General features: G+C 29.8%; 1 protein-coding gene and 1 long non-coding RNA gene across 3 annotated transcripts in view; one reads left to right on the top strand and one right to left on the bottom strand.

The window, feature by feature from the left end:
- Positions 1–17971, top strand: part of LOC103307712 — a 300213-nt gene that overhangs the window by 217798 nt on the left and 64444 nt on the right. The gene's annotated exons all lie outside the window — the stretch shown is intronic.
- Positions 15761–17971, bottom strand: part of LOC115034270 — a 12639-nt gene continuing 10428 nt past the window's right edge. For both annotated transcript variants that reach the window (XR_003839625.1, XM_029490606.1), the window contains one exon: positions 15761–16449. Coding sequence is in view for 1 of the 2 variants with exons in the window: in XM_029490606.1 (XP_029346466.1) it covers positions 15862–16419 (558 nt within the window). In the remaining variant the exon portion in view is untranslated. The remainder of the gene's footprint in view (positions 16450–17971) is intronic.

Genomic DNA, 17971 nt, shown 5'->3' with positions numbered 1-17971 from the left:
GGCTAAGTAAATTATTTGAATATAATGCATATTGTGATAAAGGCGAACATGTTCGTGTTTGTTGTTTTTCTGTATAAATTGAAATCCGATTTGTTCACGAAAGATATTCAACTGTAAAAAACTTGTGTTACAAGTGACGCCATGGCACGGGGTTCTGGTGCCATTGCAGGTTCGTAAATTTTACGACTTTATACTACTTAAAATAATTGTTACTATATTGGAAAAAAATGTAACGCGATATCTATTGCTTAGATAATTAAAAACCAAATATCGACGGCGAGCAGCTAAGTTTACTCCAATCCCTAAATCTTCATCCCCTAACTGTTAGTTGTCATCTCTTATTGAAACTTTAAATCATTATTATAATAAAAAAATAACAAATAATAGACACTTGTACAAAATTCAATATTTATTATTTGTTACATTTTTGAAAACAAATTTATATATTTTCATAGTTGTGCGCATGGGGATACCTTAAATATATGCCACCTATAGATACCTATTATATAGTTGATTTAATTAAAATCTCGTCGCACGAAAATTTGTGACTACTGATTAATAGACATGGAATGTTTATGACCTAAACATCACACAAAATGATTCTAAAAAAATTGAATTTAAAAATTATTATTATTATTAGAGATATGAGTGAGATAATGGGTGTCAGGGTAATTTAAAATATAAATTGTAAAACTAATAGACATTTAAATTTTAAGTTTAATTTCACAGTAAAAATAAAAAATAAATTAAAAAGTAAAATAGAAATGAAAAAAAAAAACCCGCAGCTCTAAAATTTGAGAAAAATACCTATACATTGTGCAAAAACTATAACAATAAATGGCCTATAATATGAATAAAATGATGTTAAAAACAATACAATGCATTTATAGCTAAAATGGCTAAAAAAGGAAAAAATCAAATTAAATTATGTACTACATTCTGAAGCAGGGGAGCACGAAACGAATTTTTAAGTTAAGATATAGCATTAAATAGGATCAAAGGGGGAAAAATTGCAAAAGCCGTCAATACTGATTAGCTCACGGCTTGTACCTACCTAATAAAATGCATTTATAGCTAAAAATGGCTAAAAACGCAAAAAAGAAAATCAAAATTAAATTAAGATAATATAGCATTAAATAAGATCAAAGGGGAAATCATGCTGCAAAAGTCGTCATTGCATCCTATCTCTACGGCGGTGCACACTAATTGCGTACCAAGCCAGGTAGGCTGTAGCCCATTTGCGCCCAAAATAAAAAACTTAACACCCTGATTTATAGCCCAAATGCGCCCATTTTGCATGCAACGTTGCCGTCAGATATCGTTTAAAATCGTTTAAGTCTTAAGACAAATCAGAAAAAAGTAATAATTTTCAAAATAATGATAAATACTACACAGTATACACAGTATACACAATAATACATTATAATACATTTTGTACATTATAATCTATTTAAATATTATTTATATTGCATTAAATTATAAATTTCAAATTGTTAAATTTTTACGTAATATCAAAATAATTAATAAATACAATTACAATACGACACATGTATATCTAAATTATTAACATTGTATTAAATTAAATGTTTATAGATCCAAAATAAATAATACATACTAGTCGTCAGTTATTGTGTAAGACCGTTTTTTCAGTTATTAACTGCGTTCTAAGTTCTTAACTTCCGGTAATGACAATGTCATAATTGAAAGTTTAATGTACTTACCTACAATTTTTCAAAAAAATGAACATTTACATTTGCCCCATAAAAATATAATTTTTCGGACAAAATGAAATAATCAAATTTGTTGGTATGTTGTCTGTAAGAATGACCTCTGGAGAATTCAAAAATATTCGTCATTAGCATTGATTTTATAATACTTGAATATGTACAAAGTCTGCCATTTGTTAGTTGTTGCTCGCCAGATTCGTTTTTGGGAGGTTGTTATTGAGATTAACGTGGAAAATGCTTTTAAATTTAAATCCAACTATTAACTATTTAACACTACGTATTTGTATTACCACTAAAGTAGAGCACCAGGTATTAAAAATAATTTTTAAAAGTTGAACTCTTAAAATAATTAATGTTTACCCACAACTAGATACGTGTAATCATATTGTTGAAATTAAAAACTGTAAAAAATTAAGAAATCGAACACATTTTCTATGAAGACGTATGTTAAGTACTAACACTTACTAACCCAAATCCTCCAGAATGATTAAAGAGATAGACTTATGATCCCCACTATTCCCCTACAATCTATGTGAAATATTAATACCCAACCCAGGGATGAAATCGGTTTTTTATTCAACTCCTCAAGGAGACGATGTAGATCGAAATTGATTATATCACATAAGTAATTATAATAATTTAAACCATTAATGTATCATATTTAAAATATTTTGTATAAAACTATAATTATTGTAATGTAAATTTTAGAAACTTCAATGACCTAGCAGTTGAGTATAAATAATAATAGATAATAAAAAAAAAACTTATGCATATTAATATATTCTTTAGGAAATAAAATGAATTGGCTACAAACCTAATATGCGTTGTTTTCGTTGTCCAGGAGAAATTCCATGGGTATGTAATAGCATGTTTATACGTTGCTCCGATTTCGAATTTTCGTCTTAAGTATTGTTTTAATTTCGTACGAATTATTTTCTAGTACAAAATAAGTTATTTTAGTGACAATTTATAACAACTCAATTTGTGTATATATTTTTTATATAAAACTCAATTTTAAAATAATTTGAACGAGAAACCACGGTATTATTGATGTACAACGACGACTAGCTACAACTTTGGATATCATGAATGTGCAATCATCGGAGGTAATTTCTCACAATTAATTCACATAGTATCATCGTTAAAGCCAATAAAATAGAGTAATTAGACTTTCATATATGAACGATGAATGTATTGGTTTTACAATGATTTGTGGTTTTTTAAATCTATTTTTTAGTTTTTATATCAAAAAAAATAAAGAATAAAAATTGTAGACATGTATTTTTTGAAAAAAAAAACTATTTAAAATTTTAAAATTAGGTATTTTGGATCTCATTTGACCTAGGTATATTCATAAACATTTCAAATAGTTGACTTATTTTAGTAATATTTTATTTTCGATTAAATAGCATGAGAATTCAATACAAGATCCTAATAATTTTACAAGTTCTTTAATCTGTTCATATAACAGATAAACAATATCGAAAATATATACTGATACCTAACTATTTTTTCAAGCTTCTTAACTTCGAATGTTTACGTACTTAGTTAAATTAGATATTGAAAGAAAAAATAACGATTTTAGTAAGTCAGTAGGTACCTATTACAAAAAATATTATTCGTAGTGTGTAGTTGTACAGTTGCATAATTTTTGTTGTAGTATCAAGGTAGTAAATTTTTCTTCATACACCTCCCCACCACTCTTGTAAATGAATCTTTGTTGTGCCACTCTGGCCTCTTCAAGTTAAATCAAAACATTTAATTTATTATAAAATATACTATAAACACCTGATATTATGTGCTTAACCTAAGAAGTATAATACTAAATAACAAAATCAAAATATTTATCTCGTGCAAACAATAATACTGTTTGCAATATTAATCAACATAGATATTAGAACATTTTTTAATTAAAAGTCAATAAACACCAAAAAGTGTTTATTTCATATTTTAATTGTATCGGTATACACTATACATAATATAGCCAATGTCAGATACAAAAAATATTTATGATCACCAAGAAGACCACTGTAAAAATAAAATTAATATATTTTCAAATTTCGAAAAATACAAATTTTAACGAAATATAAAATAAATAAAAATACATTTAAGTATTTGACAAAATTAATAGTTTATACAATATGAAAGTTTATGATTTAAAAATAGGATTAATTAAATGATTACAAACATTAAGTTTTTAATTATATTATTAAATATATATGTTACCAGCAAACAAGTAAATTAGGTAATTAATGTTAACGATTAATCAATAACGATATTTCCGATCAAATTTGACAGTATACGATATTGACTAGGAAATAACGATTATGTCCATGATTTTCAGGCAATGATGTATTTAGACCTAGGTAATGACGATAACTTTTTCGGGCTTTTTCAAACCTAAGACAAATATATAAAAATATTAAATCAAAAATCTATTGTTAATTGGTTGTTAGGTGAACTCTAATCTTAGGTAGGTACCTACTTATTACAACTTGTAAACTCGTGTTATGTATGTAAAAATTTAAAAAATATATTTGATAATTTTAATTGGAAACGGACTTGCATTGTAAGGTTTATATTAATTTATATACAATCGGTACTAATAATAATACGTACTTTCCGACTCTATCCACATATGGATAATGGTTATCGTACATTAGGTAAAAGATAGCCATCTATCAGATACATAATATGCCATCTATATAGTTGGGATACAATATAAATCACGATAACTTATTTGTTATAATAATTAATTAAAAATTATATTAATTAAATTATAATATTTGTACACATGCATGCCTACTAACACGTTGTATATTACCTAGGTACCTTCAAAGTGTCACAGTACTTACATTAAATTTTAATTTATATAATATTAAGTAGAAATTTATAATTTATCTTATATGTATTATTAAATTTCGCTAAACAATGATATTAGCTAGGCATTTACGTTATTACCTAATTTACAAGATTGACGGTAACATATAATATACCTACGTAACATTATAATAGAAAAGTTTTCATGGTGGGTATTACGACAATTATAATATTATACAAGAACAGTTTAAATAAATAAACTTCGGTACCAATCTTTGTAGTCAGTATCTGTAGCCACAAAATCAATAATAAAAAAAATATATATTATATTTTACAGCAGGTAGATAATTATATTAATTATCCTATGGCATTACAGTATATTAGCTCTCAATGTTGTATTGTTGTGTGCATTTAAAATTTTCTTTAAAATAAATAATGAAAGAGTATAAAACATTTTATCAAAATTAAGTTTTTTGTTTATCATAATAAAAATAATATAAATATAATTTTGCTATTCGAGTTATGTGTTTTATATTCAAAGATTCCAAGCAGCATTCAGAAATATGGTTCGTACCAAGGCAAATTTAAAATTTAATTTCAACTAACCTACATACATTTTTTTATCAGAGATAAGCGGTTGACATTGAAAAACAATCTAAAAATAAATAAAATTAACGTTTACCAAAAAATACTTATTACGACCCGTCAGTGCAGGTATTGTTTCAATTATAGAGTGTGGCAATTTTAGAAATTGAGCTAAACTATTGAAATCTAATAATATGGGGTATACAGTAAAACCTGTCTATAATGGAATCGCTTGGGAACAATAACTGTTTCTGTTATAAAGAGTTTTCCGTTATAGGGAGACTAGAACATACCTACGTACCTGCATACCTACGGTACATAGGTTATTCGAGACCGTTATCATTTTTAATCCTAGGGAGATTTCCGTCTTATAGGGTGTCCGTTATAAAGAGATTTAACTGTATTATTATGTATATTTAGAAATAACATAGACTGGCTACAACACTCATACGCGATTTTTTCGTTGTCCAGGAGACTTCATGTAATGTTTATTCTATGTCTATATATTATGTTTGTTTGATTGCGAATTTTTGTTGACGATTTAGTCGGTATTTCTCAGCGATCATTTTATTCGTACAAAATTATAGTTTTTTTTTCGTGCCACTTTATTACAATAATAGTTCAATAATTATTAATTTGTATATATATTTATTTCTAATACGTGATTTAAAAATTGTTTGAATTAATTTTAGTTTGGAAATAACTACTAGTATACGAGAAATATCAGTGTATTATATGTGGCATGACGAATACGAAGGATATAAACATAATATCATGAATGTGCTTTTTGCAGAAGACTTACGGTAATCCCTCATACTATATATATCTACCCACATTATTGAAAACATTATAAGCAATAGATAAATGTGAATCTCGTCGGAGCGAGTATGAGTTTTAAAATTATTGTTTTTAAATATATTTTTACCTTTTATATAAAAATAAATAATTGTAGACTTAATTTTTCACCAAAAATGTATATTAGAAGAAAAAATAAAATTTTTAACATAACTCTTGAGCTTTTAATAAATAGGTATTTAGCATAATAACATTTTATTTGTGAGTAAAAAAGTTTGATGATTTAATACAAGGTATATACTTCTTATAAGTTGTTTATAATACAAAAATAGCCAAAATATTGTTTAGGTACCTAAGTATAAGGTTCATAAGTTCAAATAATCAAATGTATTTAGTATTTACGAAATTGGATATTAAAATTTCAAATAAAAAAACTAACTATAGTATAGGTACCTACGTCAGTATTAAAATATATATTATTGTTTATTTATTTATTTATTTTTATGTACAAACCCAATGCCATATTTTCAATATATTTAGATTAATTTTAACATAATATCACCTACATAACGAACCTATTTATACCATTACACGGTACGTCGGTATCGACTTGAGTTGATATAACAGCTATTTAAATTGTAAGATTATTAATTATTATTGTTTAATATTTGTGATGTTTCTGTCATTATTAAAATATCTCTTCAAACCCAATGTGAAAAAATGTAACGACAAAAACAAAATATAAAGGGATGCATTCCCGTCACAAAGATTTCAACTTCGCTTTTATAATATAGATTATTATTATTATTATTATTTGTTTATTTATTTATTTTTGTGTATAAACCCAATGACATATCTTAAGCGTATGGTATGACTATAAATGACTAAGTCAAAAATTGACATTTTTGTCTTATTATAGTGTTATTAAAATCAAAAATGTTTATATTTTTTAATACAATGATTTGAAATAAAATATAAAATCAGAGATCGATTTTCAGATAAAAAAATAGTCATAAAAATCCGATAATTCTACAATTCTCATAAATGAGGTGGAAACTAAAATATAAAATGTAATTTTCAAATTTTATAGAATTGTGGACAATTTAAAAAACTAGCACCTTGACCCTTAAACCATTAATTAATTAAACAATAATATTGTTTAAGCCATTATACGGTGCTTCGGCACTGTCTTGAGTTAGTTTAGTAGATATAACAGCTATTTAAATTGTATGAAATAATTTAATGATTTTAATTATTTGGTATTTGTGATTTTTCTATCATTGGTAAATCTCTTCAAACCCAATTTAAAAAATGCAACGACAAAAACGAAATTTACTTATTATATACGGATGAAATCCCGTTGGCATGGCCATGACATCGGGCGCGTCCCCGGGTTGCGGATGGGGGAACGTCCTGTAGATATACAGGGTAGCCGCGAAATAAGCCATCCCTTCGGGATGGACGAATAAGCGGTCGCGGACAAGGCTCACCACCGGGGGATTGATCGACCCCCGGTGTCCAGGTAGATCACACTAGAAGACGGACATACGATATGAGGCTGGAGACCAAGCCTACCTGAAGACGAAAATGAAGTACACAAACCAGAGTTGCCTCTTAAAGAGTGCAGGAAAACCAGATAACCGATCAGCTAAGTCCCAGGAGCAAAGATGGTTATGTCAGGTCTCTGCTCCTGGTAAAAAAATTTTCTAGTTTCACGCCCATAGTGGGCAGTACTGGGAACACAAAAATATATCAATGGTAAAGATAAGTACTGGTATGGTACGTAAGTATAAACATTTTACTTAATGCTTGAGAGGGAATACCTATAATGATAGTACAAACATTTTTCTTTAACACGTGCAGTGCACTCGGGCCCCGAGGCTTATTAGAGGGACCCCACTAGGGGGTTATATCTTAATATATTTGACTTCATACAGTCTATAATTTTTCATATGAGCTTTTCATCTTTTTTGCAATTTTTAAATTTTAGTTAGCATATTATTAGTTATATATTATTATTATTATTATATTTTAAAACGTATCTATAAGTAATTATTTTTCTACCTACTATTATTCATGTTTTATTTAAATTTTTATTAATCTTAATGTTTATCATTTTTTCTTATTATTATCTTAGTTTTTTTTTATTTTAAACTTTTTTTATTTTTTAGTTTTAGATAACATAGGTATAGTATTATAGTTATTACGCAGAATATATTTTACAACGTATAAGATATTATTTTTCTACTCATTCATGTTTTATTTAACTTTTTCACAATCTAATGTTAATCTTTTTTGTATACTTATAACTATATTATTTTATTTATATTTTTCGTACCTACTTGTTATCTTATTTCGAATAATTATTCTAGAAATTAGTCTATTTCTGAACAAATTCCAATGACTTGGAAACACGCTATTGTTATATCTAATCCAAAACCCGGGAAATAAAAATTAATCACATCAATTCTCGAAAAAAGCATTGCTTGGGTTAGATGGGTTCTCCATAAAATAAATTCATTTTCTCCCAAATAAACTGGTTGTCGGAAACATCGAAGCACAAGCAATTATACAAAAATATCACGTCATTCAAAACGAAAATTTTAAAAACCTCCCAAACCAAACCAGTTCTAGGGATAGTTTCACCAGATATACCAAAAGCCCCACCAAAAGCATTTAAGCATATTATTATGACACTACCTGGCGCCCTCTGATACTACTGGATACTGTTTCTTTGCACCGATACACATCACAAATTGAAACTTCAGTAGCATTATTAGAGCTCAACTTGAAATTGCAAAAAAAATTAGTGAAGTACTGCGTGTCTGAGTCCAGATCCAGACAACACAAAATTTTTTTATAAGTTAACTAAATTGTATAGGCCAGTATCATTACAAAAATACAATGTTCAAGATTTTCGAAAAAAGCATTGCAGATATACGGTTGAGATGGTTTCTCGATAAAATAAATTCTTGTTCTCCCTAACAAACTGGTTGTCGCCAATATCGAAGCATATACAAGTATACAACAACCTACACGTCATTCAAAGCAAAAATTTTCAGAACAACCGAAACCAAACCAGTTCTAGGGCTAGTTTCCCTCGATATATCAAAATCATTTTAGCATATTATGATACTATCTGGCGCCCTGTGATACTACTCGATACCGTTTCTTTGCACCGATAAATATCAGAAATTGAAACTTCAGTATCATTAGAGCCCAGCTTGAAATCGCAGAAAATATTGATGAAGCACTGAGTCCAGATCCAGACAACAACAAACATTTTTAAATATTTAAAATCAACTAAATTATACAGGCCAGTATGAATATCTTTACTAAATAGGTATCTAAAATGGTGAAAATTCACAAAAAAAGCATTTTACTCGGTTGAGATGGTTTCTCGAAAAAATAAATTCATTTTCTCCCTAACAAACTGGTTGTCGCAAACATAGAAGCACAAACAAATAGGTATACAACAACCTACGCGTCATTCAAAACAAACATTTTCAGAACAACCGAAACCAAACCAGTTCTAGGGCTAGATGTACCAAAAACATTTAACCATATTATGATTTATGAAACTACCTACCTGGCGCCCTCGGATACAACTATGGATAACAGAAACTATTGATGAAGCACCGAGTCCAGATCCAGACAATACTAACATTTTTTTAAGTATATAAAATGAACTGAAATTGTACAACCTAATGTAACAGGTAAAATTGTATGTAATCGTACTATAAAGTATTGTTGTTGTTGTTATTATCATTGTTGTTGCGGCTTAAATAAAAAAAATAAAATTATGTATTTCGGTTTTTTATTTTATTTGATTGTAACAGTTTTAATTTTCAAATTACAATACTATATATAATAGCCGTTCACACAATATAATAAATAATAAAATATAATTATAATTATATGTAATAAATATAATTTTATCGTGGCGATTCGTCCCGGGCAATGACACCATGTCATATAATATCAATATACCTATAGTGTTTTAACTTTTAAGGATGAAACATTGAAATATTTTTAACATAAAAAAAAACACAATTTATTTTTTATTTTAACACATTGTTCAGTGTTCTAAATTCTAATGTAAGAATTCAGTAGGTATATAATATACATATATTTTATTTAAAAATAAAACAAAATTTATTAAAATACTGAAATATTTCATTTTTTTTAAATTTCATTACATTTTCAAACACTAAATATATTGTATATTCGTATGTATATTATACTCTCTATAATTCACTTACATACCTACCTAAATTGCTCAGTACTAGGTACCCTACACATATTTTAAAATTTTACTAGCAGGAGATAGTTTCATATCCCACAACAGAATTAAAAAAATATATGTATAGAGTACAGTCTGTAGCAGTATACACATGGTTTAGTAGTAAGTACAAAATATATCAATATTAATATACTTGAACTAATTGAATGCACATAACTAGAATATATTAAAAAGAATTCTTATAAAAATATAAAATATATTAACATTGTATTTTTCCTCCAACAATATTTTTTATATTATAATATTATGCACAACTGACAAAAAATCTGATAATAAAATGACGACGAATTACCTAATGTTGATCGAATTGTCGATTTTTCAATATTATTATTTTCTGGATAATAATATTATAATAGAAATATAAAATAAACCAAATGTATTTATGTACATAGTTATTATAAGTAATGAGTTTTCTGTAATTGTTTATGTTTTTCACTCAAAGCTCAATGTTTGCTCAATATTACTACCTGAACATTTGTTCTGACCAAATTAGTGCAAATGTATTTTTAACTGCTGTTATAACAATATATATTTGCATTACATTTTCATTCTTTATGACCCAACAAATAAAATTTTATTGAAATTTATGGAAAAAAAACTAAAAAAATTGAAAATTGAAAATGTCCGTAAAAAAAATCGAAACGAGTCAATACATTTTGAAAATGTTTTCATGTAATTTATAAAATACACATATGATACAATTTTCAAGTTTTTATAATTATTTGTTTATAACCTTAGACGGAATCTTGTATTGCATTTTAAAATCTTAGATAGACTGACGCAACGAATAAATTTATTATGATATTCATAGAAAAAAAAACAAAAAATATCGGAAACTTAATTTGTCCCTAAGGAGCTCCAAACAAGTCAAAATATGTATAGAAAAATGCTAATCTAAACATTCAGTAAAAATTGCATGTATATTATGTCCTTACCAAAATTGATATTGGCTAATAATTAGCGTTTTTTCTTAATTTTAATTTTGTTTTTCCCTGCATTTTTGAAAACTATTGGGAATGACCTTTCCAATGCAACAACTAGATTTATTTTCAAATCTAACAAAATCTTGTTGAAGAATATCAAAGCAGTTTTATTACCCCAAACGAAGATGACAGACATAAAAATAAGAAATAAAAAAAAAATAAAATAAAATTTAAAAAACGCACATCATTGTAAAAACAATACAAACAATACATTCATCGCTTTGCTCAGAATCTAAAATAAAGCATTTTATTTGTCAATAAATTCACAGCCATATAGTAAAATTATATTGTTATCTATGTGTACACGGCACAAAGGTTATTTGGTTAAACTTTTTTTTTTAAATAATATCAGTGGTGTAAAAAAGTATTAATTTATTTACTAGAGCACACATCATTAAATCATAGTCAGGAATTTTGACATATTTATTCAAGACCTGACTGTTAATGATGTACGCTGCAATAAAATACCTACATGTGAATGTTCAATGCAGACTAAATAAAAATAACTATACAAATTAAAAAAGAAAATCACGCTAGTAGGGGACTTGTTGTTTTTCCGTATAGTAACAATTTTTAAAATATAGGCCGTTATTATATTTTGTAAACACTGTTATAGGAGCTATGAGTAACATATCAAAATCAAAAATCAAACAAGTAGTTATTGACTTCATTATTATTGTGTTCAGAGATCATATTATCCACGATAATGAGGTTGGAAGATATGGAGCCAATGATGATTTTAAATTTACTGTATTCATTAGTTAATAATAATCCATCAACATTTACAATTTTTCAAAATTTTCTAGTGTAACATAAAACACTAGATCCAATAAAACATCTATTCAAAATGTTTTTACAACTTTTTTAAGAACGTTTGTAATATATATTAGGTACCAATATTAACATTTTCCAAAAAATGATCTACTAAATAATTCAAAAATAATGAATGATCTCATTTGAAGAACAGAAATTATTATTAAGTATATGTCAATTTCTTCTACTACTAGTAATACTGTTGGTTGGATTAATTACTGACGAAGACATTGAGTTTGAAAATGTTATTGTGTGTATAAATTATGATATACTTTAAAAGTTTCAAGTATCCACAAATATTTTTTTACACTCTGCTGTAGAGTAGTTGTAATGTATGTGTTATATTTGAATACAATAATAAACCGTTGTATATGAAAAATAATTCTGAGTGCGTAGCGTAGTCCTTATAATATTATTATTGTTTATTCGTTGCTAACAAAGCGTTAGAAATTAAAATCCCATATTTAGCAGTTTTTCGTAACTTGTCGGTAGTTTTTCTGGATGCTTTCTAATACTACTTGGAATTTTAAATTTTGACCTCTCAAAAGTACCAACTATGTTCACTTTTTTATCAGTTAAGATGCTGATCTCAAAAATGTTGCTGACCGACATATTTGGAAAACCAATACATTCTTACGTTCCACTCAAAATCTAATATTATTCGTGGGTACTTGAAAGTGTTAAGTACCTACGAGTATATTATTATATTTCATACCAACAATGATATTTTTAAATGCAACTTTTTCTGGAAAAAAATATATATAAAAAATTACTATTTGTCGGATATCGCAACACCCGTTTACACTAAATAAACTTATGGTTCTGAAAACAGAAACCCATTGATATTTACCGCTTTTGGGCGGACACAGGAATGTCTCCAGAAACACGAACATTGGGTCGAGGAAATATTTCTATTTTGTCTCCGATTTGACGCCGAATTGTCGCAAGACAGAAAGTTGCTGTTTCGTCAGCTTAATGTAAGCCCGGCATTTAATACATTAATATGGCCAATAATAAGGGCCACGGCTGCGTCGGTCCAAGAGCGACGACGACGTGACAACGACACTGGCTAGCTGTACCGGAGGTACCACTGGCGGTATGACTGGTGCAGCGTTGCACTGCGAAGACTACTCGCGACTTTGACGACGGAAATCATAGAGCACACGTCGGGCGAGTGATGGATGACTTTAATTATTATTATTATATACGGTGGCTAGGGACCAAATTATAATAATAATATTATAGTCTTCGCGGACGAGTGCTGTTTGCACGTAGGTGTATGATTTAACTCTTAAGTATCAAAGTTCTACCAAGTTTGTCGTATTCCACCTATGGTGGATTAATATAATCAATTAATACAAAATACTAACCTAACATAACAACTAATATCAGATGAATAAAAAAAAACCAAATTTAACCATTACTAAATAAGTCTGTCTTCTTCCCAGAGGTTTAATCTACACACAAACATTCATTTATATAATATTATATACCTTATATATAAAATTCTCGTGTCACAGTGTTAGTCTCGATACTCCTCCGAAACGGCTTGACCGATTTTTATGAAATTTTTTATGACAATCGGCTAACATCTATTTTTCATACCCCTAAGTGATAAGGGTTGTCCAGAAAAAAATAATAGAAGTGCTCAAACAGCGATTTTGATAATTTACGGTAGAAATATTTGTTTATAAATGGTTGCTATTGGTTATATATATATAAAAAAAATAATATAAAAATAATAATAGTGTATTATATATTGATTGCTATTGGTTAATCGGGCATGTTTGTTAATTAGTATTATTATTTTATCAATATATATGTCTGAGAATCGGCTATTATCTAAGTTTGTATGCTGTGCTATAAGTAATTCCGGAGTTATAGCCTCTTAAGTGCACAATAATAATCACACAGTAGACACGTAGCAACATACACTCTATGTGGTTATTTTTTATTATTTTTTTCCGTGGCATACGCGACTATGGCATTAGAAGTTACGTTTACGACTTTTTTTTTTTTTGATTTTACTTATAAGAGGTCTAACTTACACAAATTTTTTTTCACGTTTAAAAAGGGTTAAATTGTTTTTTTTTACTCATCAGATTTTAGTACGGTTAGGTTAGGTTTTTGTATTAATAGATTATATTAATCCATCGTAGGTGGATTTAAGTAAAAACGACAAACTTGGTATACCTATGATATAATTAGATTATAGATGTTAAATCATACACTTACGTACAAACAGCAGGGGTCCACAATCTACCGCAGGTAGATTGCCTACCTGATAATGTACTGCTGTGAATCAGAATTTTTATCCTGGGCAACAGAAAAGTTAAGATAAATCTAGACACAGAATATTAAATAACGCATTGAACAAAGTTTGATTCATATACAGTTTGTACATTTAACGGGTAACGAAGTGCACGGGATCAGCTATATATATAGACAAAAAATAATAATACAAATCAAAAAACATGCCCGATTAACCAAAAGTAACCAATATATAATACACTGTTACGCCAATGTTGTATTTTTTAAATCCAGATTTCCTACTTTTCCGGTGGGTTTTCACAACATTTTCTTTCGTAAAAACCTTTTCCTGGTAATTACGATCATCTTAAAAACAATTTGATAATTCATAACAGATAAACATAATGGGTCATATTCGCATCGAGATGTTTATACTACACTATGTAGTATATACATCTCGATGCATATTCGTATATCGTACATGGCACACTTATCTCGCACATCCCAGTGACATAATATATCAAAATCGGTTGAGTATTTCGGAATATATATAGATTGTAACATAGATAAATTGTCGAGTTTTACTTCTCGGAACAATTCATACCTACAAGCTGTTGACGATAAAACACACACAAAAAAAGTCAGGTTACAGGTAGCTGGAAATCTACTATCACAGTCGGTTACGGGAATATCCGAAATACATCATGCAACTTTAAATTTAATATTAAAAAATTAATTTTGAACATTTTCATTCTCACTCACATTTTAAAACTTCTCTGGACTTCCACAAATAATTTAAGACAAAAATGATCTAAATCGGTCCAGCCGTTCTCGAGTTTTAGCGAGACTAACTAAGAGCATTAGATTTTTATATATATAGTACCTACTAGATTAAACAAAAATGTAGCTTATGTGTACTATTTTGTGCGACAGTTTTTGGTTCCAAATGTCCAATTTTTAACGGCATTTCTTTGTAACGTAAATACACTAGGTATTAAAATATACAGGTCTTTGGACGTAAACTGGAAAAAAAAATCAACGAGATCATATTATTAGTATAGAATATTTAACATAATATAATAGGGAGATTATACGATTCTATTATTTATTATTGTGTATATATTATAATAATATTATATTGTTAATAATCAAACTGCGCCGTCGCGAAGCGTATTTTCAATTTTTTACTGGCATAATACGAGTGTTGATTACTTAACCTATTACCACTGATTAAGATACTTTTAATTTGTTTCAATACAAGGACTAGGACCGGTTAAATAAATGTTTTATAAAACATGAGTTATAAATCAGACTAGGTCGACGTTTTCGGAAAAAATCAAAACACATAATATTATAATATTATTAATGGTGTGTCGGTGTACATAGACATATTAGTTATTTTAGTTTTAAGTATATAACCTATACCTATTATAAGTGATGAATAAAAAAAAAGTAATAATAATATCGATATTAAAGTATACATTTTTCTTTATTAATTTAAAACATAAATAACATAATAACTATAATCTAAATTTTTTTTTTTAACCGGACGATTACCGTCGAGTAGAAACGCTGGTTTTGGTTATCAGGGAATGTCCGGCTTGTGGACATACTGCACTGAGGACGACGAGAGGACATTTTTCGGTGGACTGTCGGACCAGGACGCCTGGCGGCCACCCAGCCACCCCCGCGGGGGTTCTCGTCGGACTGCGACGACGGCGTGAGGTGCACTAAACAAGCGGCCGACCCAAGCCGGCAGTTCTCTGGATGGAGTGAGAGGAGGATGCTCTGGTGCTCGACGGTGATTACTACGGCATGCAGCGGCGGCAGCAGCCTGCACGGGACCAAGGCAGAGGAGGAGTCTGGAAATCAGCTTTTTCCCGAGGACCACCATCACGGAAATGCTGCCCACGTCCGCGAAACCGGCCCGAGTGTTCGTTCTGGGGTCCGGCAGGCGGCCGGCCGGGCAGTTCGGACTAGAAAGCTGCCGGCTGCAGATCGAAGTGCCGTGCGTGCTGTGCGTGCCGGACCTGGAGATGGCGACATGAGTAAGAGGAAGAACTTTCGGAGGTGACGGTAAAACTGATAAAAGGGTAAGATGGTTTGATGACGATGGCTTTGAGAATTCCGGCGAGCATTTCATTAGGAAGCTCGCCGGTCAATCGTAGGTATGCTGAAATTGTAATTTTACGAAAATTATTAACAATTTTCACGATTTTTCGACATATTGTTATATGGCATACTATAACTTATAATAAGTCGTAAGACTCTTAGTTCTTAATTATACTGCATGATTATAACTTACGTTATAATATAATATGTTGTTGTGTTATCTGTATGGTGTCATGGGGTTAGGTTGATATATAAGTGACGGGCATTTGCTGACTTTATTTGTGATATATAAATATTTCGCGTTTCTCTCGAAACTGCCACGTCTCTTCTTACCCCGTTCAGTTTCACCGTTACTCCGTTTGTTCTTCCTCAGTTTTGACTCTATTGTCACCATCTCCCGGTCCCGACACCTGCAACTCTGGCACGCGCACCTCGACATCTGCAGCAGGCTTTCTAATCCCGTTCGCCCGACCGCTTACCCACCCCGACCACAGCAGAACGAACACCGTCCTCGCTCATGGGCGGGCAGGTTTCCCGTACGCGGGCAGCATTTCCATGACATTATGTTTTCGGTGGTCCTCCGGCGGCGGCTGATCTCCAAACTCGTCCTCACTGATCCCGATCCTCTTCTGCGGCTGCTCCAAGTGCCGCCGCTACACGCCATAGTTTTTTTTATCCATCTCCACCGTCGAGCTCGCATCCTCCTCTTCCTCCGCTTCCAACTGATCGGCCGCATATTACGTTGTAGTACACCAATACTCTATATGGCGTCGTCGCGACCCAACGAGAACGCGGCCCAGTCACCGCAGAGGAGGCCGACCACATTCCTTCGGGATCGGCCTCGTGGCGTCCAGGTCCGACAGTCCACCCCTAGTCCTCTCTTTGTCCTCGGTGCAGTATGTCTCATTATATTATATGGGCGCCATTCCAGTTAGACGCCACTCCTGGACATTCCCCGATGTTCTATCTAATTCAACCAGCGTTTCATTCCAAATTCGTCCGGTATGGGTTCGATCGGACGCCTGTGGTCGTGTACATAATTAATTTTAAAACTTAAATTTTAATGAACAAATCTCGTTACTATGGGCCAAGATATTATTTATAACATAATGGCATTATTTTTAATATATTATTTCGTTTTTAGCATTTAAAACGGAAAAGTTGCTTATTCAATTATAGCCAGATACCTATATATTATATATAGTTGTGTATGTATGCGATATTTATGTTATACCTTCCTAGTCTGTTATAAGTTTTAGAATTCATATGATAATGAACATATGATATAGATTATAGACTTAAGCTCGACTAAGGATACTGGAGTAGTGGAGTGGTCATGCAGTCTCAAAAGTTACGCATAGTCTCCCTCCCTCTAATTATTCTCTGAACTCATATGATACTAGGTATTAAAATAAAATTAATAAATAAAAAATTTAATTTACTTAATTATATTATGTCACCCATTGACAACATTCCAATGTAATCTTCGCATCATAATACAATATAATATGTATATCGAACTATTGTAATTAGGTATTTCAAAAATAAACATTAATTAATAATACATATTTTATTTATTAATT

Source organism: Acyrthosiphon pisum, chromosome A2 (assembly GCF_005508785.2).
Source record: "Acyrthosiphon pisum isolate AL4f chromosome A2, pea_aphid_22Mar2018_4r6ur, whole genome shotgun sequence".
Classification (NCBI taxonomy): domain Eukaryota; kingdom Metazoa; phylum Arthropoda; class Insecta; order Hemiptera; family Aphididae; genus Acyrthosiphon; species Acyrthosiphon pisum.
Note: the sequence above shows the minus strand (reverse complement) of the source record. Positions and strands in the feature narration are given on the sequence as shown.